The sequence below is a fragment of the Letharia lupina genome (genome assembly GCF_014066315.1).
Source record: "Letharia lupina isolate WasteWater1 chromosome Unknown contig_11, whole genome shotgun sequence".
NCBI lineage: Eukaryota > Fungi > Ascomycota > Lecanoromycetes > Lecanorales > Parmeliaceae > Letharia > Letharia lupina.
The window spans coordinates 1,275,690-1,301,192 of NW_023502980.1; the positions used below are offsets into that span (position 1 = coordinate 1,275,690).

Here is a 25,503-nt window from a genome sequence, read left to right on the forward strand (position 1 = left end):
CTCGTGTGAGCCGTCTGGTAATACTGGATCCTACCACCATCGTGCTTTCCCATTGGTCATGTCTTATGGCTACGGGGGGTCAAGCTCACGCAATGTTGATTTGGGCAAGTAAGACACCACCGAATACTCCCTGCTCCGTATTGCTATTGCCGCCAAATCGGCCGTCAGATATCATGGATGTTAATTCTTTCCCTAGATCAGAGACCGACCTCGCAATCAACATCCGAAAAGCAACAAGCATAGGTCAGTCATGGCATTATGATGACCTGGAGCTGGAGCTGGAGCTGGAGGTAGACTGACGTTAGTTCCTCTTTCCAGAAGAGACTGCGCCCAAACGTACGTCTTTCAGCGATCGTTCGTCCGAAGAGCTTCTTGTGCTCACGGTATCCAGGCAAACACGTCCGAGCATGCATTGTCTACACATGGGACCACAAATCGTCCCAGTCGTTCTGGGCGGGCATGAAAGTGTGCGTCTACGAGCCCGCGCCAATTCCTGCCATAGAACACTCATCGGAGCTCGTTCATGCTGATGGTAACGCTCTCCCTCTATAGGCAACCCATCCTCGCCGATGAAGTGCAGACGTTCAAAGCTTTGATTACCGTACATAAAGTCCTCCAGGAAGGGCACCCAATTGCAGTGAAGGAAGCGCAGGCGAATATAAATTGGCTGGAAAGCCTAACAAGAGGTGTTACCGGAGAAGGACTTCGAGGTATGGACCCTTGTTGCGCACGAGAGGAACCCCGGGCATTTCCATGAGGCAGTGAAGGCTCAGGGTTTGAAGGGCAAAAACTTGACGGTTGAGACAGGATATGGACCTCTGCTACGAGATTACGTCTACTTCCTCTTAGCCAAATTGGCGTTCCACAGGCAGCATCCCGAATTCAATGGTTTGAATTCTCTTGAGCGTGCGCGCATGGTAGGAGCTAAATAGCCTTGCAGGGCTTTTTGAATATGAGGAGTACATCAGCCTGAAGTCGATCAATGACCCCAACGAAGGGTAGCGTACCTCATCAAATGGCTATTCACCGTCTGCTAACCCACTTCATAGATATGAGACAATCACAGACCTTATGACTCTTCAAGACCAGATCGATACCTTCCAGAAACTCATCTTTGCCCATTTCAGAGGCGGTGCCAACAACGAATGCAGAATTTCAGCGCTGGTTCCTTTGGTGCAAGAAAGTTATGGCATCTACAAATTCGTCACAAGCATGCTGCGAGCAATGCATACTAGTTCGTACCACACTCTCTTCTGGGCTGGACGCGACTGACTGAATACGCATAGCTACTGGAGATGACGAGGCCCTAGAACCTTTGCGCTCGAGATACGATACACAACATTACCGTCTTCTAAAATTCTACTACGAATGCTCAAATCTCCGATATTTGACTAGCCTAATCCAAGTACCCAAGCTACCGCAGGAACCACCTAGTCTCTTCGGCGAAGATGAGGATCGGCCGGCTTTACCACGCCGGCCAGCGAAAGAAGTGGAGAAGAAAGAGGAGCCAGCCCCCCCGAGATCACCTCCTCCCGGTAATGCTCCGGACCCTGAACCAATCAATGAGTTCTGGAAGAACGAACAGCGAAGGCAGCAAGAGGAATACGATGCTGAGCAACGACGATTACAGGATCAATGGAATCAACAACAATATCAGCAACAATTGGCGCAGCAACAAGCAGAGCGTGACTTTGAAGAGCAGCGACGGTTGCAAGAGGAGCAGCAACGGCTCGCTCAAGAGCAGCTAATGAGAGAACAGTATCAAGCTCAGACGCACGGCCGAATGGCTGAGTTAGAACAGCAAAATCTCAAGGCTCGTGCCCAATACCAACAAGATCAGTTGATGCTAGAACAGTACGATCGTAGGATGAAGGATTTAGAGAACCAGCTGAATCAGCTAAACAACAACTTTAACCAGCAGAACTCCTCGAAAGACGACCAGATTCGCTCGCTCCAAGAGCAAGTCAACACATGGAGGACAAAGTACGAAGCGCTCGCCAAATTGTACTCCCAGTTACGGCACGAACATCTCGAGCTACTGCAGAAGTTCAAAAGCGTCCAACTCAAAGCGGCGTCAGCGCAAGAAGCGATTGACAAGAGGGAGAAATTAGAGCGCGAGATCAAGACCAAGAATCTTGAGCTAGCAGATATGATTCGAGAGAGGGACAGAGCTCTTCACGAGAAGGATCGGGTTACAGGGGGCAACAGAGAGGAAGTGGAGAAGCTTAAGCGCGAGCTTCGATTTGCCCTCGAGAAGGCAGACAACGCGGAACGTGCCAAAGGTTCCGAGCTGTCTTCGATGCTGGCAAAGTACAACCGGGAAATGGCTGACCTCGAGGAAGCTTTGCGGGTAGACCTCTCCATTGTGCGCCATGCGAGAACTTGCTGACCTCATAATAGAACAAGACTCGATCTTTTGATGATATTCACTCGAAGTATGGAGAGCGGGACGGGGATCTCGAGCGGAGCCTTCGTGAAAAAGAAGAGGAGCTCGAGATCTACAAGTCCGGCATGGACCAGACTCTGCTCGAGCTCAACGAACTGAGGATGGTATGTTCCTGGAAGACTAACCACTGAGCCTCACTAACGATATTTAGAATGGCGGAGATACAGACAAAGCTCTTGATGAGCAAATCGACCAGGTCCTTTTGGGCAACATCCAAAAGATCAACGACATAATCGACTCCGTGCTACAAAGTGGAGTTCAGCGTGTCGATGACGCTCTCTATGAGCTCGACTCGTCAATGCAGGCAGGAAACCAAAACGCCTCGGCTCCATATGTCCTCTCTCAAATTGAGAAAGCATCCGCCAGTGCTACTGAGTTTTCAACAGCGTTCAACAATTTTATCGCTGATGGGCCCAATAGCCCTCATGCTGACATTATCCGTACTGTGAGCGTATTTGCCGGCTCAATAGCAGACGTGCTCAGCAATACGAAAGGGCTCACCCGTTTTGCCACCGAGGAGAAAAAAGCCGACCAGCTCACAAATGCTGGCCGCCAGTCTGCCCAGTCTACAGTGAAATTTTTCCGTGCGCTCCAGTCATTCCGTTTGGAAGGCTTAGAAGCTACCCAGAGGACCGACGTCGTTATCAACAACAACCACGAAGTACTGATGAACCTTCAAAAGCTCTCTAAGCTTGCAGACGCTTTCGCTCCCAACTCCGGGAAAATCACAAACGCAAAGGGCGACCTTGGAGATCTAGTAGATACAGAAATGACGAATGCCGCGAAGGCTATTGATGCCGCTGCAGAACGTTTGAACAAGCTCATCAACAAGTCTAGAGAAGGCTACAGCACTTACGAGCTCCGAATCCACGATAGCATCCTCCAAGCTGCGATAGCAGTCACGAATGCCATCGCTCAGCTGATCAAAGCCGCCACTGCTTCCCAGCAGGAAATTGTCAAGGAGGGCCGCGGCTCCTCTTCGCGAACAGCTTTCTACAAAAAGCATAATCGGTGGACGGAGGGGCTCATCAGCGCCGCGAAGGCTGTTGCTTCGTCCACCAATACACTCATCGAGACGGCGGATGGTGTTATCAGCAACCGGAACAGCCCAGAGCAACTCATTGTCGCCAGTAATGACGTAGCAGCTTCTACTGCACAACTTGTGGCGGCGAGTAGAGTTAAGGCAAATTTCGGCAGCAGGACGCAGGATCGACTTGAAGAAGCCAGCAAGGCAGTCGGCAGAGCATGTAGAAGTTTAGTCAAACAGGTACAAGACATCATTAGTCAAAGAAACAGGGAAGAGGGAGAGGACGTGGACTACGCGGCTTTAAGTGGACACGAGTTCAAGGTCAGAGAGATGGAACAGCAGGTTAGTGCCCCCAAGTTTTGCTTTGATTGGGCATTGTTGGAGGCAGTGGTTTGGAGTTTTTCAATCACTGACATGATTTGTGGCTTAGGTTGAGATTTTGCAACTGGAGAATAATCTTGCACAGGCTAGGCAGAGACTGGGTGAGATGAGAAAGATTTCTTATCAGGAGGACTAGGTCTGGGAGAGGCGTGGTTGGCGGCAGGCAAAGCCAACACACAGTCATGGATGCATGCATGTACCATTGTATGCTTAGTAGGCCTTTTGTAGGATAGCAAAAGATATGGAATTGTATCTTATCATAGAGTCGATACGGTTCCCGGGTTGCTGGAAGATGTATGTGCTTAGTATGTCCTCGGAGAGTATGAGCGATGCTACATGCGATATGCTACCTGAGTGCAGATCGTGGAGGAGCGAGCAAATCTACCTCACCCTGTCGCTAATGTGGTACTCTAAGTCTAGGACAGGGATTGGGTTACGTCAGGTACGCGGACAGACTCGATAACGCTCTTAGAGTTGCAAGGGCAACATCAGGAAAGGGTCCTGCCGACAAGACGAATAGACCATGCCATCCAACAGCTCCTGTCCGCTCTGTTGTATTTACCAGCGATTGTTTCTTTGGTCTGGTAATTTATAGAACGGAACTATAGGATTAAGAGGAGATATTAGGACATGTTGATCGCTTTGCTCGGATTAAGTTACCACCATTGACGCCAGTTCATTCCCAACATCCTAGCACAATCCTTCATGTCGAGCCACAAAATTAGAGCAATTCATCTTGAGTAGCTCTGGATGTCTGGAACTTCAGTCCTTGCATGGGTTTGCATGAATGATGCCCGGTTTGTAGGTGTTGGCTCATCTGAAGAAGGTCTTGGGAGCAATTTATTCGAAAAGGCGTTCAGCGAGCGACCGTCTTGAGAAGGAGGCCAGAATGGTATCGATGCAGGCATTTTTCGGACGATAGGATTCCGGGCTAAGGAAGCTCTGCGCGTCTCTCTAGGCCAGAAACTGAACGTACTGTCGTCACCTCAGTGTTTTTGGCTTAACTGCAGAAACATTAGCATGCCATGAATCTTTTGGATTAGATAGAAGACTGGCATCGTCTCAGGGCGCAGGATTTCATGGTAGTAGGGGGGAGCAGCAGGAGGATGATTGGGTTCTCTTAAGAGCTGTGACCCTCCACAGCATCTTGCGCAAGCTCTTCAATTTTGGCCATGTAGCAGCATTCGCGTTGAAGGAGGGCACAGCAGAGACGCTGGGATTGCTAGCAAGGGATAAGTGCAACTTGGGCGGGGCACACATTCTGTGATAGAACACAGAAAAGGTCGCGTCTTGCATCTTGTAGATTTCTAGCCGCAATATACGAGAGGCACAACGAAATTTAGAGATAGGCGGATCAGTAGGTCAGACGTATTTTCCGTACCACTGCTTGGGCTCGCTGTCCTCAGAAGGCTAGAATCATAGAATCGTAAGTAGAGTACAACTGTACAACGTCAACAGGTCTGACGAGACGCTGCAAGCGCCCTCTTGGTGGGTCTGTGCCCCGGGCGGCAGGAAGGGGGCGGTAGGCATTGCCAAGAAAGCATCTTCTCCGAACTCTATCCCTACTACACTCTTCTTTTCAGAGAACTTGGATGGTGTCTAAAGACTTTTACTTATGTGATCGGTGTGCTTATCGACCGTTTGGAAAGAGCTTGGAAAGGACACGTGTATGCAACTTGCGTCGCTTGTTGCAATTTCTCAAGCGAGGAGTGCATGACTGGGGAATGAAATTATTGTGAGTAAGACTCGATTTATGTAGCATTCATTCTCTCCTTTGCGATATACAACGGGCATGAACAAGGCCATGCAGCAATGCAGGCATATGTCCGAGCAGCCAGGTCTAGTGTTAGATCGAGCAATGGGTGCCTAGTGACAAGGTTAGCCTTTGATCGGCTTGGTTGGATTCAAGCGTACCTACAATGCTATCAAGCCGAGGCGTCGAAGTCGATGAAATCATCCCAGGAGGCATCGCTCATATCAAAGACGTTGAATTGATTGCCCATGAAAGGGTTGAAGGTGGCTCCAGAAAAGTCAGGATCGAATTCCGTGTTGAAGGGGTACTCCCCATCCAAGTGAAACGCAGAAGCCGACAAGCTTGAGACATCCGGGTCGTTGGCAGAGGCATTTTTGTGGCTCTGGATTTCTGTCATGCCGGCATCGATATTCAGGAACGAGCCAGGACCGAGATTGTGGGGGTCAAAAACTGGACTTGTCACAGTGGCTGTCATGACAGCTGAGGTTTCTCCAGTTGGCAGCGCATTCTCGGTTGCCAAAGCAGTCGAGTCTCCTGGGATGTCATCATTGTCTTCCGCCATGGACTCCTCAGGGCCAGCTTCGTTGGCAGTGGTCGCCATAGCAGAGTTACTCCCATCGTCGTCAATGACTACTGTTGTAGGGACTTGTTTTTTCTCTTTGCTGGAGCCATTGAAGTTTTCGGTGGCCGCAAAGTCAGCGTCGTGACTCTCAAGGTGACCGGTAGTCGACTGGTGAGCGTTGCTAGTCGGCTGCACCGAGACTGCCATAGTCATGGCTGCCTCGTTATTCGCCAGAAGGACCTTTGAGAGGTCGCCAGTGAAGTATCCTTCATCATAGCTGTTGCGAATCACGTCGTTGACAGATACGTTAGAGGTGAACAGCTGCTCGTCGATTGAATTCCCATTGCGACGCATTACTGTCTGTCCATCTTCATCGACAGCGACCTCCCAGCTTAGAGCCTCGAGATATTGTGTGGGCTCGATGACTCCGATGAGCGGACCGTTGATTGCGAGAAACTGTTCCAAGGGTGCATTGGCTTTGCCTTGGCTGTCGCGGATCACTGAGTATGACTTCGCAAGGATGCTCCACTTCGCCTTGAAAGGATCGTTCTGCCACAAGATAGTTAGGAACCCGGAGATTTCTTTCTGCTGAAAGCTCAAGAATATTGTAGAATAATAGCCTGAAACGTCGTTAAAAATGACCATCAGGTTTGTGGATCTGTGATTACTTACTCCGATATGCAATCCAGGAGTTGAGGGGTCGTATAGCCTTGGTAACCGCCGCGACAAGGACAAGGTCTTTCTTCTGGATTTTGCCATGCGCGGTACGCTCTTTCTTCAAGGTTGAACGAGGCTGACCCGCGTCCTGAAGGGCAGCAGCGATTTGATCAGGCGTCATCTTGCGCAAGGCGGCCTTCATGGCTGGTGTGAGGGACATGTTTCGGTGTTGCGAAGGAAATCTAAGATGAGACCGTGATGAGTGCAATAGCTGCTAACTGTCAAAGCGATGAACAAGAATGGTGAGCTTGAAAAGAGCGCTGCTATGATGTTCTTGGTTGTTGGTTGACAGGTGGATGTTTTGTGGTTTGCGCTGCTTCAAATGTTTTACCGAAGTCGAAAAAGAGGAGGTTGGTGTTTTTCCTTTCGCCTCACGTCACAAAGAAAAGAACAAATGATTCACTTTAAGATCCACAAGTCACATGATGCATTACAGTCTACTGGAGATCTGGACAAAGCCAACAGGATCTGCCCTGTTTTAAGTTATCTAACTAAGCATGCTCGTCATCTCTTCCACTGTTTCATCGCGTTGCTCCGAGTCCACACCATAGTTTGGTCGGTCGTGAACTACCACGGTAACACAATTCCACATGCGTGGACGCAGGGGAGGTCTCCGTTGGTTTAACGCAGCTGTACATTGGATTCAGCATCTACTTGTACAGCTGCAGATTACTGGACTTACCGAAATCTAGATTCAGCGTCTCTAGGCTATTCACGTCTTCGTGTCTGCCAACGTCAAGTGGACCCTGTAGCTGTCAATCTACTACTCCATGCCACGAACAACCATGGCACTCACAGCGGGAGTCGTTTTGCACAGGTCGTTTGACTAACATGTGTCAGTAGTCTTCTAATGAGTCAGCCCAAGGCATGTGAACATACCACCTTGCGTAAGCGCAGATGACCGTCAGGCGAAAGCTTCAATCCGCAAAAGTGGAGATGGCTGCTGGAAGATGGCGCGTATGGTTTCAAGTCCTCACGTTGCTAAATTATTAAATGCGATCAGCTTCGAGTATTTTGTATCTTCGTGCAGCGCCACGCTGCTGACCGCCAAATTTAAGGTACTCACTGCTTCAATATCACGAATGATGGCTGCATGCTCTTCAAGAGTTGCCATCAGGATCCTGGCTGCAGCCATCGGAATGATTTGAACGCTTCCTTCTTCCGCAAACATCGAGAGATCCGCCTCAGCGCCTGGTGCTCTGTTGTGTAAGAACTGTTCCCAAGGCGTTCGCTGCATGTCCCTTCCCGGAGTGCGCGTGTTTTCTTCAACTTCCACACTAACAGCCTGGAACATTTCGTGCGCATGATCACGAGCCTCTTGCTCTGATATGACGAACTTCACCGACTCGTTGCACTTGAGCCGAACACTGTGCCAGAATTTCTCTCTGATGTCTTGGCTAGGAAAGAGCTCAGGGTGTTCCTGCAGACGCGACAGCTCGCTCTTAGTAGCCATGATCACATCCTCTATTAATTCATATTCTGCATCCATTTCCAACTGGCAAGCCATTTTGGCGATGCCGAGATTGTGTCTGATAGCTTCGAGGTAAGCGTAACTGCAGTGAGAGCCGGCTTGGGAAGAGCCTAGACAACATTAGATCTATTCAGGAGCGCCAGAATTGTTTCACTGACTTTCGAGAAGGCCTTTGTCCTCTTCAGCATAGGCTAAGAATCGCCACTCCCAACCGCCCTCATCCAGCTCTTTGATCCGCCGGCGTAGCTCTGGCTCGTTAGAGATGCGTATTCTGGCCCCACCAAACGAAGACATAGAGCTCTCGATTCCATTATCGTCGGTAGTGGAGCGTTGGAAGGCGCGATCGGCAAGATTGTTCCTGAAGGACATCGTAAGGGTTACTCTTCGTGACGATTAAACTTGGTACAGCGGTGCATATAATTTGGAAGCAGGCTTCGTAGCTGTTGTGAGTCTTGTATTGGAGTGTCTCATCCACGTGGGGTGCTCAAAGATTGATCTTGCAGATATCCTTACTTCGCTGATGGGCTGTGAACAACTCAAATCGTGCAAGGGCAGATTCAAATCCGTACGCTAAAGTTAGTGTTTATGGATGGGTTCTGCGCTTCGCCCGGGGTCTGAAAAGCCGCGTCAGACTTGCAACTGAGAATCCCGGCTAGTAGTTGGGCCCGACTGCAAGTTTGTGAATGAAACTTCACTCTGAATGCAAGTACTGAAAGCGCATCCCTAGCCGAGTCCGAGAAGATCCTTTCCCTGACGCACGAAGCCTTTTGCCTAGAAGAGAACCATTGAAAAGCAGAACTAATCGTTGATCAACACTAGCTTTACACAACACCTCCACGTTCAACTCAGTTGATCCCAAATCTGAATTTTCAATCTATCATAGACCGTGGAGCTTCCTCTTGTACTCCACATTGGCTGTATGCATCAAATTTGTACATGAGCCTTTCGCACGGAGAACTCCAAAGATTCCGGTCGGTCAATCGCAACATGGACCATCGAAGCTCTTGTGACTTATGCGGTTCTTTCGTGTCTACATTTCCACTACGCTCAGGAGCGCGTGAGGGGAGATACTCCGGCCAACGCCAATTCGACCTCCGTAAGTGCTCTCTAAATACTCTTCTCGAATCGGAACACGGCTTTCTTTTACACCGGAACTCAGTGTCTCTTCCCCCGTGCCCTGTCATGATACCCCTTCCGTACCGCCGCAAAAACATGACATCGTGTCTTGGTATTTACCTTTGGGTACTTGCCGTTGGATACGTCGTCGTCACAGCGCCTGTTTCAGCACACACAGCACATCATCGTCCCTATTACAGCACCTATCTCAGCAACTGCCCGAGCAGCCTATCTTTTGCATGCATGGAGGCACACGTCTTATACACAGTCACTACTAGCATAGCAAATTGATATCACATTCGTTGAGTCTTGTGAGACGCTAACAGCTGGAATGACACACTGCTGAAAAAGGAACCCAACCCCTTCATTTTTCCCCGCGCGACTACCAACCTCCTCAATTTCCTGTGAAACACGGTTTGCGGCTCACTAGAAACACGTGAATTTTAGACCAGTAAATTCTGTAGCTGCTCAAATAAAGTGTCTGCGCCAAAGCGCGCCTCTCGAGGTGGCAATCAGATGCTTGAAGCGTAGAGTACAATGCCTCTCAGAGCGCTTTGCTCTCCTTTCTTAGATGACCCCTTCTATCTCTTCAGTCATTCCTTCCTTTACCCGCCACCTGTCTCTAGCTGTGGGCAAAACAGCACTGTGGAAATCATCGATATTGGTGGAGGCAAACTTTAGCATTCACTATTTGTTAAACGCCTCATCAACCCTTTGTTGCATTAGGGTTCCAGTCGCTGCACCATATAAAAGTCTGACATCGCCATTGCGTGTTCTTCTCTTTCGCTCCTGAGGGCCCTAGCGGACGTGGACACATCCAGAACGACCTTCCCAGATTCATACCAGGTTTCTTCGTAAGCAGAGAGATGCATGGCTCATCGTGTCCCTCACAGCGAGGCACCGCAGGCTTCGTGAAGAGCTTTGACCATGATTCCTTACTCTGAACGGGATCGTGGACGTTCTCTTGAGGTTGATTGACGGATTTATGATTTCTAATTGGAGAGGCGTTGGCAAATCGTGATTCATCCGGAATGTGCTGGGTACCTACCTTGCGAGGTGTATGAATTGCTGATTCTAGGCTAGCAGCCTTCATGTGCCCATCAGGAGCAGGATAAGTCTCGGCCAAGTCTGCAGGTGCTCGGCCGACCGTATCATCATTCAGGCTCGTTTGCGGAACTTCTCTAACGTGGATGGCACTAGCGACGCTTGAAATAAGAGCGGCACTAGGTTTGAAGAAGCCCTTGAGACTCTGCTGGCCCTTGCCAGTCATTGGCGCCGCGGCAGTGGCAAATACAGATTTCCCACGCTTTGTAGATTTGCTGCGTGTCGTTGCTGGGGCAGATCGCTTCTGGCCTACTGCAGACGGAGAAACTGTTGGCACTCTAACGGAGCTGTCACAGGGCTCTACTGCGGTTTCTTCGATCGGACCGAGCATCTCGGCCGTTGAATTTCCTTGATTTGCTGCAGTAACGCCAGAGACTTCCGCAACTTTGTTTGAATTGCCATTACTTTGAGACTGCGGAAGCGAAGGCTTTTGGGCGAACATATCCCGTATGTTTCGTCGGCCGAAGAATTCTGGTATGAGCTTGCCAGAAGAAGGCAGAGGATCGCTTGTCGCAGAATACTCTCTTTGGCGTTTGCCGCCCGAGAACATTCCTGGAGGATTCATTACATCCCGAAGATCACGTTCCACCCCATCCATGAAAATCGCATCTTTCATGACCGCGTACACCGGACAATGATCGGATCCCTATGAGTTGGTGAGCCGAGACACACCACGCAAGCATGCAAGGCATACCATAAGTCCCTCCTGAATGTTAGAATCCGAAAACCAATCCTTCATTGTCAAGCTACAGAGGACGTAGTCAATCCTTGCCCCGCAGTTACCAGGCCTTGCATTGACTTTCTGTTCCCAGCATGTAAACATGCCCTTTCGGTCGGGATGGAAAGCTCGACATATATCCCACAATACCGAATGTTCTCTTCCCTCGTCCCTTTCCCCAAAGACTTTACCGCCCTCAAGTAGATGATTGAAAAGACGTCGAGCAGGGGTAGATACAAATTCCAGCCCCGTTAAACCTTGCTTCCGCATCGACACCTCCGCATTGGCAGCATCGAGCTCTTCCCTAGATATATTCAAATCGCCTGTCAGGAAGACACGCTTGCCCATGGCAATGAGGTTCCGTATTCGGGCGTCGAGCACATCAAGGAAGCCGAGGCGGAAATCATCTCGAGTCTCATCGCGGTTTGCAGGACTGTAAACGCCGAAAAGAACGAAGGCGGGAAATTCAAGAACCACGCTGCGACCTTCAGCATCGAGGGTTGTGGCGTCCACTGCCGAGGCTGCCAACTGCGCTGGTGTTGGATATCCCCCAATTTGCTGCTCTTCCGGCAGATTGGAGAAATTGGTGGATGAGTTTGGCGGGCATAGGAGTCCTGTAATACCTTCTTCAGCGCGGATAGGCGCACAGACGGATTGTCTAGTGTAGATGACCACACCCGAGTACCCTGTACCTGGTGAGCGAGAATTCTCTAGGTGACAACGTGGCCAATAACCCTTCTTATGCCTCGGAAGGCTGAAGTAGCAATCCCATCCAGGGACGAGTACCATGTCATCGGAAAGATCCTTCCGCTGGATCTTGGTCTCTTGGAACACGACGATGTCGGCTTCCAGGATGTCGAACATGGCCTGTAGGCGTCAATTTCGATGCCCTTTGCTTGATCCTAAGTGACTAACCGCGAATGAACGCTTGTCTCGCCATGGCTGATATCCAAATGGATTCCTGTTCATTGGAGTTCAGCGCTCCCATCACGAACAGCCTCCAATTGCGTGGTCAGGGTCTACTGCTCCCCAGATTTCCCTCACGTCTTCCTGAAGAGCAGGCACGCAAGAAGATCTCTTACCGGATGCCATTGACTGTAGTACCAATTAGTCATACACAACATTGCAGCTTGGAGTGAGCATGGGGAGCATTTACCATTCCACGTCGTTATGCGTAAGCCCATGATGCAAAGACTCTTTTCCGACGCTTCATGGCTTGGTCAACTAAATCCGAAGATTTGAATACTCCGTGAGCACTTCACTCTTCTCAGGGGTGCCTATCACTGATGATTTAGAACGTAAGGTTTCCTACTTAGTTACTCGACAACTTTTGGGTAGATCCGACGTTTAGCCGTCAGCCTTATTTGGAAGACATACTGCTGAGACCTCAGCTCAGCAGTCTGTCCAAGTCACATCGCGACAAAAATGCTTCCACGGCCTTCGATGCTACCTCCCCTAAAGCTTGCCGGTAGGCAGGGACACGCTTCGATCCTCCGTAGCACCCTCCAGCGCCGCTTCGCCAGTACTGAACCCCCGAAGCTTGTCGGCCCAATGGACAATGCCTTTAATAGAGAGAGACTGGCTGTCAAGCACCATGCCGCACAATCAGCGGGTGAGAGTCTTTTGAGGTCATGAAGAGGTTGAAGCTCATACGCTTACAATTTCAAATCCAGATCTTTGGCGTAAACTCTGTATCTAGTATTACACCCCGAGGACGCCAACTGGGAGAAACCGGCTCACATCGAACAGTATCGTCATACCTGCCCTTATCATAGGATCCATCAACGCCAAGAATCTGTGGGATGAGCATTGGGAACATTGGGAGCACATGCCGCCCTTGGAGGAAAGAGTCCAGTATCCCTATATGAACATCCGAACAAAAGCCTTCCCGTGGGGCGATGGCGACAAGGTCAGTCTTTTTGACCCTTTCAAATCTGCGATACAAAGCTGACATATACGGTGGAATTTGCAGACTCTATTGTAAGGCCCTTTCCGTGTGCATTGAGTTATTCTCTGGGCCCTAGCCATAAGACGAGAGCTTGTAGGGGAGTTGTCGAGGTCATTTTCTTCTCGGACACCTTATAAGCGCAAATATGTGGGGAAGGATGCAAAGTGTGGGAACGCATGGAGACGAACAGATGCTGACGAGACGTTTCTAGCTGGAATCCAAAGGTCAACTACCACCGCAAAGATGAATAGATTGTGTGGGAGCAGGAAAGGCGCTAGCAGACGTTGATCCAGGAACATGCGCTGTGGAGGAGAGACACGGGGTTTCGAGGGTTGTCCTTCGGTACTGTGCATTTCAGACTTTAGGTCTCGTAGCATTCTGCTTATGCCTCCCCAGCTGTCCTTGATATCATGCTCTAGCTAGGAATGCTATTGAAGACCTTAACGTTGACTGCCTGACTGCAATTACGAATAGTATTCTGCTGTACAAGCATCTTTCGATTTGAGGCCTCCGAAATGCTATTCCTCCAAGACTGATACCCGTTATATCTGATCCTTTGCAGCTCGCTTAATATCAAGGTATTTTGCCGCGCAATCATTTGCCAGGACTGGGTCCCCATTCAGATGCATGATGGTTGCCTTCTTTGCCATCATCTCACACTGTCCCTTAACGTCCTCGAGCCTCGAAAATTCGTCAAAAGATCGCCCTATGCTGTCTAGAGCCCTTGTCAGCTGTTCTTTGCGCGGCAGTGTCTCGGCTTTTGCCTGCCCAGCCATCCCCATATGAGCGTCTGCAAGAAGGGAGAACGTCTGTGCTGACAAATTGCAGTCTTCGCACTCGAGAGTGTGCGGCATGATGCTCTCCAATAGTTTTGCAGCTGCGCTGAACTCCTTCAGGCTGATCAGGACACCGCAAACTGCGCCGACGGCTTCCCAGAGTGCCGGCAATAACCTGGCTCCATGTGCAAGGCTTGCGGCACGTAGAGCAACGGAAAAGCCCTTTTGGGGTATCCCTGCCTTGTCATAGATCCGCGCTTTCAGTGTCATTACTTTGATGCGCTGAAAGATGTCTGCTTCTCCATCGGTCAATTTGGAGGCTAGATTTTCCAAGATCTCCATAGCTTTTGAATAGTCGCCACGCCGCACATTGAGGTCAATCTCCAGAGTCAGGATACTGAAATGCAGATCTTGACCTAGATTGGGAGGAGCTTGTAGTTGGGCAAGGACTGCTTCGGCTGCAACCAAGTTGTCTCTGAGAAGATATCAGAGCGAACGTCTTACAATAAAGGCTTACGAACCGATGCAAATGTCTCCGCAATTTAATTAGACCCAAATTCGATGTCCAGTACTGAGAATGTCTAAGGGTCCGCAGAGTCTCTCCGTCGACCTCTTCCATGCGCGCAAGAGCATCTTCGTATCGTCCCCTTTGAGCAAGCTGCCCAAAATTCTTAACAATTGAATGTTGAAGTCATAATGGGCGAGCTTACCAATAGCGCGCTTCTGCAAACACAATGCACAACGTCTTCGACGGGAGACTGATCGGTGTAGCATTGAAGAAAAAGCTCTCCAGATAGCCAGGCTTGGCAGCTCACGCCTGCTCGTAGATTCAGCGTCAGAGGGTGTCTTAAACGAATCCTCAAAAGACAGAGCACACACCAAGTCTCCCAAAGATGGATGATTGCATCGACATCTGGCTGCCGATTGCATTTGCGACATCTTTTGTCACGTTGAGATGTGAGGATCTGACGATGCTCTCAAAAGCCTGTGCTACGCTGTCACCCTATTGAAAGTACCATATTAGAACAACGATCACAGCTGGAGGTGAACCCAGTCCCGGTGCAGTGCTTACGTTACTAAGGCCCAACTTGGCCTCGCTGAGCAACGAAGTGCTCAAGAGACCCCACATGCTTGCCTCCTTAGCTTTCGCCTTGAGGAACGCTAAAGCCTCTTTCTCTGTCCCGAGCACCCCTCTCTTCTGAACATCGTCCATTTTTTCCGGATGTGCTTTACCGAAATGATACAGCCAGCTCAGACTATAGTTAAGACATCCCATATCATTATTTTCCCTCGCAGTAGATATAGTCTCTTGCATTGCGGTTAAAGCTTCAGAGTGACACCCAAAGTCCGCATGAAGGATGGCAAGATTAAGCAGAGCATACTGGTAGAACGTGCGATCCCGATTTTGCATGGTATAATCAAAGTACCGGTGCAGATTATCGAAGGATGATGGGTAATCTCCTGATCTCCATGCGTCAAGGAAACTGACAAGCATTGAGTAATCTGAGCAGTACTCTAGAAACAATACTCACGTTACATAATGAGACAGGTTAGGCACAGTCACGCCGGTGTCAAGCATCGCCCGGAACTTGGCCTTCATTGCTTGGGGAAGCCGATTGCCCATTCCTACTGCCCAGTCAGCTTGTACTCTACGATTTCCGGATGAATCCCACAGTACTTTGCATCTGGTCAATCTGATACTCTAGAAGCGTTTCCAAGTCCTCGGCGCTAACACTTGCGTCATGCTGAACTCCATGGGCGAGTTCACCGTAGACAACATCAGTCAATCGATCTCCCAAATCTAAATTTTCGTCTTGTAGGTTTGCATCGAAGCTGTTGTGATTCGCAGACTGGTTTCTTTTCTTCCATTGTGGAAGCGTTGATGCGCGGTATGCAACGAAATTTCTCCACAACGTTACGCCGTCGTGAAACTGCAGTCTCGTGAATTCAAGTTGGGCTCTTCTGACAAATGATCCCATCGGCGAGGCTCGAGATAGCCGTATATGATTAGGATTGGACTCAATCACATCCTCGGCATCCTGCTGCTGTTGCTCTGGCGGCTTCTGAAGCAGTAACGAAAGGGTGTCAAAGAAGACATGTAAGGCGTCGAACGAATTGAGCTTCCACAGTTTGTTCAGCAGTAGATCCCAGATAGTCCTCCCAGGAATGCCAGAGACATGGCTGATAGTGGCTTTCTGGAAGTCTTCAACAGCGAGCGTAACATGGCGCGATTGCAGGGATGACTTATCCTGAGAAGCTACCGAGCTAATTGGAAGGACATGAGAGACAAGGAAGGACAAAATAGGAATGGTTGCCGCTGACGGCACGACAGAGTCCGAGTACAGCGATATCAATGCAAGAAGTCCAATTTTGGACGGCGTCAAATAACGCGACATGCTACAATGAGACCAAGACAGGGGAAGGGCATAGCATAGTCATTTCTCAATACATAGCTCCTTCAGTCAGACTCGAAGCGCAAGAAAAGAGGAAGGTCGAATGGTGTTCAAGGGGTGTTGTTGTAAAAGGCTCCAATCAAATCCTAGGATCGATGGGATACCCGTTTCAAACTCTGGGGAAGGCCGCTCTAATTTCAGGACAGAGCCAGCCATGCAGCACGAATTAACCAGCATGTTAAGATTACTGGCTTTGATCACTACGATTGTGCTACATAGAGGAAACTTCGCTCAAAGCTTGGTGAACGCTTGCCGCCAACACAGGCCATGCGTTTAGGCCCAATTCCTTGCGAAGTGCAGGAGAGCGCAGTATTTCAACCTCCGAGGTTTCCATCTACACCGAGGCACTGCTCACTCGAGTTGAACGATCAGAGGTCGAGACGGCGTCGAAATCCGGAGCGAGTCTTAGAATTAAGGAATGTTATTTCCCCTGGATAAAGGTATTAGAGCGTTTTCCACTTATGCATGTTGGTCTCTGTACCACACTAGATAGGGCGCTAGGTTTTGACAGGCTTGCCATATCATCCTTTGAAAAGGTCGATCTTGCGATACTAATACTATACTGCTTCCTCCAGCCCTCCTGTATCCACCAATTCGTCGTCCTTCTCGTTAGCGTTTGAGGCCCATACCCTGCTGATAGCCAGATCAAACGGTCCAGGAACACGGTCCGTAAGACTCACGCCCAGAGTCCGAACCTTCTGCCTCATCATCTCAGTCTGCGGCTCCACCACCTCTCCGTGATTTGTCCTGACAAAGGCGTTGATTTCAATGAGCACCGTCTCCCATTCGCCCGGCTTTCGAGCATGCAATCGGTGCTGATGTAAATCGGTGTGTACTATAGATTCCGTTTGCACGTTCACAAAGTATTTCCTTCCATCGGACTTGACTCGCAGTGCGAGGTATGTATATGGGTCAACGTCCCAAAGGCTTTTACCAAATAGTGTAGGCGGGCGGTCTCTGTTGCGCCAACCAGCATAGCCTGTACGCTGTACTTGCGGTCTGTTCCGCGGAAGGTCTGTAGATATGGAACCGTGGAAACGAGCATGCGCTGGTTGCGAGGAGGTTCTTGGAATTTGGTCAAGGGAAGCATTAGAGAAACCCCCTATGTCGGCATCTGACATGGTTTTGCAGGCCGGAACAGTGTCGGGATCTGAAAAATCCAGGAGAGAAAATGGGGTGGTTGGGACACGGATGCCTTCTTGAGTCAAGGCTGCACAGAGCGTTAGCTGCCGATGCATTCTCTAGAAAGGCATTTAATGGAGTAGCGTTAAGATCAAAGGAGGGCGTACCGATCTTGGTAAATCTCTTCAATTCGTCCAGGCTTCGTCTTGTGAAGCCTGGGGCAAGCAGACGTGATGAAGCTCGCATAGTTTAATGCAAACTATTAATTTGTCGCACAGAATCTATGTTGCTATTTTGGATTTGGCTTGATGTATGATTGAAAAGAGGTATCATAGAAGTGAATACCATGATGCTAGTAGAAGTCATTGACATTCGATTGGACCCCAATGGGCGGGAGTTGCCAGGATGCAGTCATTGACAGCTCTAGGGTTGATCGTTTATCGCGGCAAGATAAGATTATCACGTCCATATCAATATCAAAAAGTGAATCCGATTGATGTATGGTGTCTGGTACTTATCCAACATATTGTACTTAGAGCACTGTGTCTAGTAACTTGAGGGCTCTGACTTTGAATGGTCTTCAGTCTGCGGCTATCAGCCTGAACAACGGCGGGAAAATCACCATGTTTCATGGATATGGATGCAGTAAAACACAAAACTCCTCTACAATTTGGGTGACGAGAGAGGACAGTGTAGAACAAGACTGTTTCTTCGTGTCGTGTCCACTTATATATGTGTCCTATCCAAAGCCAACCCTAAGCTTGTGGCAAGAAAGAGCTCGAGCTTCAAAATTGCGAGCATACAAATACTATGATGAGTTAATCGTCACTCGCTACAGATCTGTAGGTACGTTCTCAACCGTTGAGGAAGAGTGTGGAAGCTTATGTACTGACGCAGGGAGATTGTTGAAAGAGGGAGACTATTGTCATCTCACAGGAGACTCTCAGTCTTTCGATCTATGAGACCATCTAGCACTTACCAGTGCGCCTTAAGAAACGAAAGCTGCAACCGTGTCTGCAGATACCTTTGCTATTGCCAAAAGTGAGATCTCAGTCCATGTTAAGCTTTGTAAGAGGTGGTGAGTGGATCCATTGGACCAATTGATACTATGACCGCAATGATGGGCATGGTCATATAATATTAAAAAGACAGGGCGAAACAAGAATTTTCATCCTGGTTCGATGGAAGAGTACCTTAGTCGATTAAATGTCTTAGAATCACTTCGGTTCCTCGATCCGCCCTCTTAGAATCATGCTAGCCACTCTAGAGATCTAGCGTCCCTCGGAATTGCTAATACTTCAAAGCCTTACCATCGAAGACATATCCACCTAGCCATTGTTAGTAGAGTCAGCAGAGCTTAAGCTGTTTAAACTGCTCAACAGACTGTACTTAGCGACAAACAAGAACCCTTTGAAGGCAAAGCGGTTGAAAGTAGCGTTGAACAACTCGTGGTAGATCAGAGTGGACTAGTATATAGGAGTCCTCTTCCCCGCCAAAAGAATCTGTTCTTCTTTCCCCTTCCACACACACTCTTCTATTCAACGGTCTTGCAGGCACTGCGGTACTCTCTTTTCACCATCTCGATCATCTTCAAGCAAAGCACGCACTTACCTTGTTAACGGTTTGCAAGACTACACTCACTCGGAACGAACTTCCCCCAGCTTTTACACTCCTTCTCCCTAATTGTATCATAGCCAAAGAGATACCAAAGCAGCATGTCTCACTCACCAGCTACACCGGACAAAGCTGGCATGCATGCCAACGGCTCTGGATCCAAGGCGCCGCTGCCTTCCACGGACAAGCCTACCTCTACCTCCAAGGTCAAGCAGACATCACTTAACGAGCCTTCACCTGCGAGTACCTACGGTGACACCGTTGCTGGCGGTAGTTCTCCCGCTACTCCGCTGGACGTCGGCAGTCATGGTAAGTGCATGTGTTCTGTCCCTGCTCGTCATGTACCTCGCTTTGTTTTCTGCCTAGCATCACGACTTAGAGTCTGGCTCGGGCTCGAGATTACATTTCTCTCCTTGAAGCCAAAGCAAGCACTTTTCGTCCCTTACCCTTCATGCTTACTCCCGTCTTGATGGCTCGGCTAACGGGCCAAGATCACCACATGGCAGGTTTGATACACTCCCTGCAGGCTGCGCAAATCGATCCTGCCATTGAGACCATCTCCGGATCTCCAATGACAGCTCGCGATGGAAAACACCTTTCACAGCTGGAGCGACGTGTAGACCGAAGTATCTTCATCGAAGCTCAGCTGAGTCCATCAAAGACCGGTAACCTCAGTCGCAATGCGTCTGCAGCCTCATCCCCAAGCACCGATCGCGTCAAGGAAATTCGCGAGAGCCCCAGTTGGCGCAACAAGGATGGGAACTTTGTGCGTCGCTCTGGCAATCACGGAGAAGACCCATTCGTCTCCAGTGCCAATGCTGGGCAGTCTCATAGTCAAGGCAAGTTATCGCTCTCTCAGATGGATTCAGCGCGCTTACTGCTCAAGGCAACAATACATCCTTCAGCCCCCGTAGGGATCGAACGGGGGTCCCGCTTTCCAATGACAACGCTCAAGCCATGCTGCCACCAAGAGCTTGTGTCTTCGTCGCAAAGTAAGCTCGAATTCCCTTCCGTGAGACACATCGCTGACAATATACAGTCTTGTTCAGACACAGTCTGATGATCAGCTTGAGCATCATGTGCACGTTGCGTTTCTCCAGTACGGCACTTGCTATGTCAAGATTAGACGTGACGCACGGGGTATGCCATTTGCTTTTGTTCAATACGAGGTAAGCCGAAGACTCGCAGGGTACACTTCCCATGCTGACAATATCAGAACGAGAACGAAGCTCAGCGCGCTATCTCTATCGGTCGGGGTATGCTCATCAACGGTCGCCCATGCCGTACAGAGGTTGCCAAGGTGAACCGTAAGCTAGTCCGATTGGCACTTTGCCGTTCCATTCTGCTCTGACACTCTCGTACTACAGGCTCTTTGTATCTGTCGAAGGTTTCTGGAGGCCTGATCTCCGAGACAGAAGCTCGCGAGGTCTTGTCTCGTCACGGACCAATTGAGAGCGTTTGGTTGTGCTCACAGACTGACAAGGAGATGTTCCGTCTACCTGAAGGTATCTGGGTAAAATTTGTCTACTTCCAGGACTGTCGTGACGCGCAAGCGGTGCGTTGGTCCAAATTGTTATTTTCTTTCCCTTTCGCTGACTTGTCGAAGATTTTTCGAGATCACCCAGTGTATAGGCTTGAGCAACCACCCTTGCCAGAAGAGGTTCGCCCTCGTCAAGGAGGCCGAAAACACGCGTCAATGTCTCCCATGCAGCGATCGAGTCCTGGCCATATTTTGCCGTCGCCGCAGTATGCATCTAGACGGGCTAATGCAGACCTGTGCTCCATCTTCGTGGGTAACTTGCCACCCAATGCCACGGATCCGCAGCTTCGCGAAATTTTTTCAATCTTCGGTCCTATCACCCACGTGGAGATAGTCAGGAAGCCATCTGTGCACGGTACGTCTATTTTCTCCTTTCCCATTTGCCCACGAGTCCACTAATTTCCGATAGCTGGTATCAATGTCTTCGCGTTCATAGAGTACCTCAGTCCTGATATGGCGGTCGCTGCCGTTCAGGCGAGCCCTAGGATGTATGGAGTCGATCGTCTTCGTGTTGAGCGCAAAGAAATAAGCGGTACCTTCGCTCCTCGTGACCGCGTCTTCGCATCTGGTGGAAGCCCAAGCTCCCCATACTTCGCTGATTCTCATGAACAAATGGCGAATCTCTTACAGCGCGTCTATAATTTCGGTATGACTCAAGGAGCACAAACACAAGCTATGCCACCGCCGGTGTATGCTCCATACCCGTACTATCAGCCATACGATCTATCTCAGTACGGACAATTCGCCACGTCAGCCACGCCGATGGACAACAACACTGCAGCAGGCCTGCAAACTCACGGCAATGGGTACCCGGCTCAAGCAATGGGTCACTTTCAGTATCCCCAGGCTCCCACCAGCACCTCATACCTTCAGTACCCACAGCAGCCAGCACCTCGTCCCTACCAGTGGCCACCTGCGAGTGCGAGTGCTGACAATGACAACGCATCACCGTCTAAGGGAGCTTATTAGGTTGGTCGGAAGCTGGTCACTCGATCATTGTCGACTCGCTCGGGCCTGATCATGGCACACATTCCGGCTTGTGAACCCTTGCACTTTCTTTTCGACTTTGCACGTGTCGATTCGTCTCGATTATTGTACGATACCTAGTTGTTGCATCCGTCATGGCTCGATGTTCTTTGTGTGTAATGTGTCATCGCGTGCCCTGGATATTCGGGTTCAACTTTGAGCTGGGATACCTGCGGAGCCTCGCGCATAATGGCTGAGGCTCAGACTATCTTTCTATTACTGCTGCAAAACTTCTTTCACGGACCACGGTATGCGGCATACAGCCCAGGTCATGACTGACTTTGATCACGTCGCTAACAATAGTTCAGCAGGATCACAACTTCCATTTTCGCCCCATGGCTTGCTCCGGAGGCAGAGTGTTCTACCTTTTCTCTTCTGCGATCTTTTAGCCACGGCAGCCAAAATGGCTTCGCACGCGGAGGACAACATCTGAGGAACCAGAGGACAATGTTTAATTACGGCGATGGTTCTCTCATTTTTTCCCTATCTATGTGTCAATTTCTCTAGCTCTGGCCCCAAAGGCATTCGCAACATTCGCAACTTACATACGCAAGCGATCAGCAACAATCACAAGCAATCATGAGCGATCATATAGAGTAGCATAGCACGAGCTTCAAAATCAAACAATTTCATACTCAACCTTTAAGCTTTCGCGTATTTTGACACGGAGATATTTTCATGTGCTGCATTGTCAGGTTTAATCGATGAGTTGCATATCTGACTTACAAGAGTTGTGGCTCTGGACACGAACGTATCAAGGACGATGCCTTGTCGATTCCTGCTACTACACAGCTGAGTCTTTTTCTTTACCTTTTCTCCCCCCCCACCCCCCTCAATTCTTTTTCCCTCGGGTCGTTGGCTAGAGCACCGGCCGTTATCATTTTCTATGACTAATCATAGATACACAGTGGGCAGGAACCTAGGTCGCGCGAGCAGAAACTGCTACAAAGGGGAGAAGCCACCTTCGGATCGAGCGACTAAAATCCATTCGCAATGGGTCAACCATCATTCCAAGCATCAAATGCCATCATCTACCTCACTTATGGCGCATTTTTGTGCGTCAAGCCCCACATCCTGCCACATGCCAGACTAGATACGCTGACAGTAAGCGCTCTCGAAACGCAGGGTCTCGGGCCTCTATATCGCGTGGAAATATAGAAATCAGTCGAAAGCGGATTTTTTGGCCACGAATCGTACACAGAAGGGTTAGATACAACACACGTTGACTTCCTTTTCTTGACTCTGACCATCATGGCCCAACCCCGCGTTTGACATGAGAAAGAAGCGGGCTGACCACTGCTTAGCTATCCCTCTTGCACTTAACTTCATCGCCTCGTGTGAGTGTATTCGCAACCGAAAGCGCTCATTGCTTGAAGCGGCAGCAACGCTCCCAGCGCAGTGTTTCAGCTGGCCCGCACCAGCTGGGACACGAAGAATGGCAGACTCGAGTACGGGATCATGATTTGACATCCTGACCAGGTTCGTATTTGCAGCATCAACGCAGGCCGATGGCCACGGTCCCCCTGCCTGTGCTCATTCAATAACAATGAGATGGGAAAGGGGACCATGGGCAAAGGTTCTGCGTGGCTTCACTACGGGTGCCGATTGTAAATCGGACGGGGCTGGATCTAACTCTTCGCTCCAGGTGTTGAGAGATCCCACCAGTTCTATTTGGCATGAAGCTGAGATCAGTACCGTAAATACTCGATCAAGTTAACACTTGCGTGGGGAATGTGCTGCCGCTTCCCCCTCTTACCCCAAACGATTGATCTTGAGCCCGCTGACCAGACGACATATTCCACCCGCTACAGCTCTTGGATCGGGCATTTTGTTCTCTTATCCCGAAATATCTACAATTGCTGGCGTCCAAGGCTTGATCGTCTATACACTCTCTTCGTCTTTGCCACTTTTGGTGTTCGGCTTTCTTGGGCCCATTATTCGAAGGAAATGCCCAGAAGGGTTCCTTTTGACAGAGTGGGTACGTACACTCCGGAGGTGATTCTTCCTAATCGGTAGTCAGATCGAGTCACAAGACGAGTCTCAGGAGCAAAAGGACCTTTCAACTCCCGAGACCTGTCTTGCAACCCCTGTTTCTGCCTCGAATAGGCTTTGCTGACTCCGAAATCTGCGTAGACAAGACAGAGATACGGCACTGTGACGGCCTTATATCTGAGCCTATTAACGTAAATAGTGATCACTGGAGGGTTTGAAGGAGAAGATGCTAACATCATTACTCCAGACTCATCACATTGTTCCTCTATATGGTGGCAGAGCTTTCTGCCCTTCAGCAGATTATCAATGCTTTAACAGGGCTCAAAGGCCTGCCTGCTGTCATTGTCGAGTGTGCCGTTACCACTATCTACACTTGTAAGTTCCCTTGATGAGCCAATTATGAAGATTGCCTCATATTCTACATAGCTCTGGGCGGGTTTCGCATCTCTTTCGTTACCGACAATATTCAAGGTATTATGGTAGTCGGTTTAGTCATTGTAGCTGTCGTCACTGTTGGCGTTGAGACCCACATTGACAAGAGTCTTGTCGAATCTTCGGGGTTGCTCAAATCGAGCTTGCTCGGCTGGCAGCTCATATATATCCTTCCGGTAGCCGTCCTAACTAACGATTTTTTTATTTCTGGGTTTTGGATGCGCACCTTTGCTTCCAAGACAGACAAAGACTTGGTTATTGGAACTTCGATTGCGACTGTCGCTGTAACCTTCATCTTGGGTCTTGTCGGTGCAGCTGGACTCCTGGCGGCATGGACAGGTGCTTGGCCTGGTAATCCACCACAAGATGGTGACATCGCCTTTTTCCTTCTGCTCGAGCAGCTTCCGAGCTGGGTAGTGGGCATTGTCCTCGTGATGGTCGTGTCTCTAAGCACAGCCGCGTTCGACAGCTTCCAGTCGGCTATGGTTTCGACCGGATCCAACGATCTGTTTCGCAACAAACTGAATCTTTGGTTGATCAGATTGGCCGTCGTACTGATTATTTTCCCAGTCGTGGTCGTAGCTCTTAAGAGTCCGGATATCCTGCAAGTCTACCTGATATCTGACCTTGTAAGCGCCAGTTCGATCCCCGTGCTTGTCATTGGCTTAAGCGATGCATGCTACTGGTGGCGCGGATTTGAAGTTGTGATTGGTGGCTTGGGTGGTCTACTTACCGTCTTCATCTTTGGCACCATCTGTATGTATTTTCGGAGCCCATACTTCCTCTCTTAGACCAAATCTTGAGTTTTGACATGTCTCGGGAGTTTTTACTCCGAGGCGTGTTCCAAGGCTCAATCTACCTCCTCAAACAGGCAACACTGACTCCGAATTCTTGATCCAGACTTTGGTAACGCGCACGAAGGAGCGTATCTTCTGCTGTTGGAGAATGGGCTATACGCGAATGACTGGAGTGCCTTTGGTAAGTCTGGCGCCGAGCACACGCCTAGTTGGGTACATCTGTGGCTAACGAGCATGTTTGTAGGGGCCTTCGTCGCGGCACCTGTTGGCGGTCTATTGTGGGGAGGTGGAGCATTTGCACTTCGTGTCGGATTTCAATGGATTCAAGCCAAGAGGAAGGGTCACAGATTTGACGCTTTCGATCGTCCTCCCCCTACACAGCCGTCGACATATACTAGTGGTGCGGGATCATTCGATGAAGAGCACGAACGGCGCGAAGAGCCAGCAGAGCCCGAAGAGCGTGTTGCTCCAATTAGCATCAGCCCCCAGAAAGGAAAGTTCTTTTGAG

At 49.6% G+C, this 25,503-nt stretch overlaps 9 protein-coding genes across 9 annotated transcripts; 4 read left to right on the plus strand and 5 right to left on the minus strand.

The window, feature by feature from the left end:
• Positions 1 to 58: 58 nt before the first annotated feature.
• HO133_000962 (uncharacterized protein) lies at positions 59 to 3,990 on the plus strand (the record flags this gene model as incomplete). The annotated part of the gene is made up of 12 exons (XM_037291895.1): positions 59 to 108; positions 197 to 243; positions 319 to 336; positions 392 to 467; positions 553 to 710; positions 808 to 888; positions 941 to 998; positions 1,050 to 1,234; positions 1,287 to 2,350; positions 2,401 to 2,550; positions 2,598 to 3,815; positions 3,904 to 3,990. The coding sequence occupies 12 exons, from the start codon at positions 59 to 61 to the stop codon at positions 3,988 to 3,990; spliced, it is 3,192 nt and encodes a 1,063-aa protein (XP_037152257.1).
• Positions 3,991 to 5,779: 1,789 nt separating this feature from the next.
• HO133_000963 (uncharacterized protein) lies at positions 5,780 to 7,046 on the minus strand (the record flags this gene model as incomplete). Its single annotated transcript, XM_037291896.1, has 2 exons — positions 5,780 to 6,789; positions 6,842 to 7,046. The coding sequence occupies 2 exons, from the start codon at positions 7,044 to 7,046 to the stop codon at positions 5,780 to 5,782; spliced, it is 1,215 nt and encodes a 404-aa protein (XP_037152258.1).
• A 327-nt stretch (positions 7,047 to 7,373) lies between these two features.
• Positions 7,374 to 8,726, minus strand: HO133_000964 (uncharacterized protein; the record flags this gene model as incomplete). Its single annotated transcript, XM_037291897.1, has 6 exons — positions 7,374 to 7,516; positions 7,569 to 7,632; positions 7,683 to 7,712; positions 7,766 to 7,867; positions 7,953 to 8,467; positions 8,516 to 8,726. The coding sequence occupies 6 exons, from the start codon at positions 8,724 to 8,726 to the stop codon at positions 7,374 to 7,376; spliced, it is 1,065 nt and encodes a 354-aa protein (XP_037152259.1).
• A 1,730-nt stretch (positions 8,727 to 10,456) lies between these two features.
• On the minus strand, positions 10,457 to 12,479 carry HO133_000965 (uncharacterized protein; the record flags this gene model as incomplete). Its single annotated transcript, XM_037291898.1, has 7 exons — positions 10,457 to 10,465; positions 10,522 to 11,223; positions 11,272 to 11,981; positions 12,030 to 12,162; positions 12,211 to 12,256; positions 12,378 to 12,390; positions 12,452 to 12,479. The coding sequence occupies 7 exons, from the start codon at positions 12,477 to 12,479 to the stop codon at positions 10,457 to 10,459; spliced, it is 1,641 nt and encodes a 546-aa protein (XP_037152260.1).
• Positions 12,480 to 12,720: 241 nt separating this feature from the next.
• On the plus strand, positions 12,721 to 13,494 carry HO133_000966 (uncharacterized protein; the record flags this gene model as incomplete). The annotated part of the gene is made up of 5 exons (XM_037291899.1): positions 12,721 to 12,907; positions 12,969 to 12,993; positions 13,045 to 13,204; positions 13,268 to 13,275; positions 13,455 to 13,494. The coding sequence occupies 5 exons, from the start codon at positions 12,721 to 12,723 to the stop codon at positions 13,492 to 13,494; spliced, it is 420 nt and encodes a 139-aa protein (XP_037152261.1).
• Positions 13,495 to 13,785: 291 nt separating this feature from the next.
• HO133_000967 (uncharacterized protein) lies at positions 13,786 to 16,415 on the minus strand (the record flags this gene model as incomplete). The annotated part of the gene is made up of 7 exons (XM_037291900.1): positions 13,786 to 14,494; positions 14,541 to 14,677; positions 14,730 to 14,836; positions 14,899 to 15,022; positions 15,092 to 15,503; positions 15,552 to 15,645; positions 15,698 to 16,415. 7 exons carry the CDS (start codon positions 16,413 to 16,415, stop codon positions 13,786 to 13,788), a joined length of 2,301 nt encoding a protein of 766 aa, XP_037152262.1.
• A 614-nt stretch (positions 16,416 to 17,029) lies between these two features.
• HO133_000968 (uncharacterized protein) lies at positions 17,030 to 17,840 on the minus strand (the record flags this gene model as incomplete). Its single annotated transcript, XM_037291901.1, has 2 exons — positions 17,030 to 17,682; positions 17,762 to 17,840. The coding sequence occupies 2 exons, from the start codon at positions 17,838 to 17,840 to the stop codon at positions 17,030 to 17,032; spliced, it is 732 nt and encodes a 243-aa protein (XP_037152263.1).
• A 1,469-nt stretch (positions 17,841 to 19,309) lies between these two features.
• HO133_000969 (uncharacterized protein) lies at positions 19,310 to 21,717 on the plus strand (the record flags this gene model as incomplete). Its single annotated transcript, XM_037291902.1, has 8 exons — positions 19,310 to 19,517; positions 19,700 to 20,041; positions 20,095 to 20,200; positions 20,248 to 20,377; positions 20,425 to 20,515; positions 20,576 to 20,763; positions 20,815 to 21,103; positions 21,158 to 21,717. The coding sequence occupies 8 exons, from the start codon at positions 19,310 to 19,312 to the stop codon at positions 21,715 to 21,717; spliced, it is 1,914 nt and encodes a 637-aa protein (XP_037152264.1).
• A 2,318-nt stretch (positions 21,718 to 24,035) lies between these two features.
• Positions 24,036 to 25,502, plus strand: HO133_000970 (uncharacterized protein; the record flags this gene model as incomplete). The annotated part of the gene is made up of 4 exons (XM_037291903.1): positions 24,036 to 24,141; positions 24,193 to 24,954; positions 25,099 to 25,176; positions 25,240 to 25,502. The coding sequence occupies 4 exons, from the start codon at positions 24,036 to 24,038 to the stop codon at positions 25,500 to 25,502; spliced, it is 1,209 nt and encodes a 402-aa protein (XP_037152265.1).
• Between the last annotated feature and the right edge of the window lies 1 nt (position 25,503).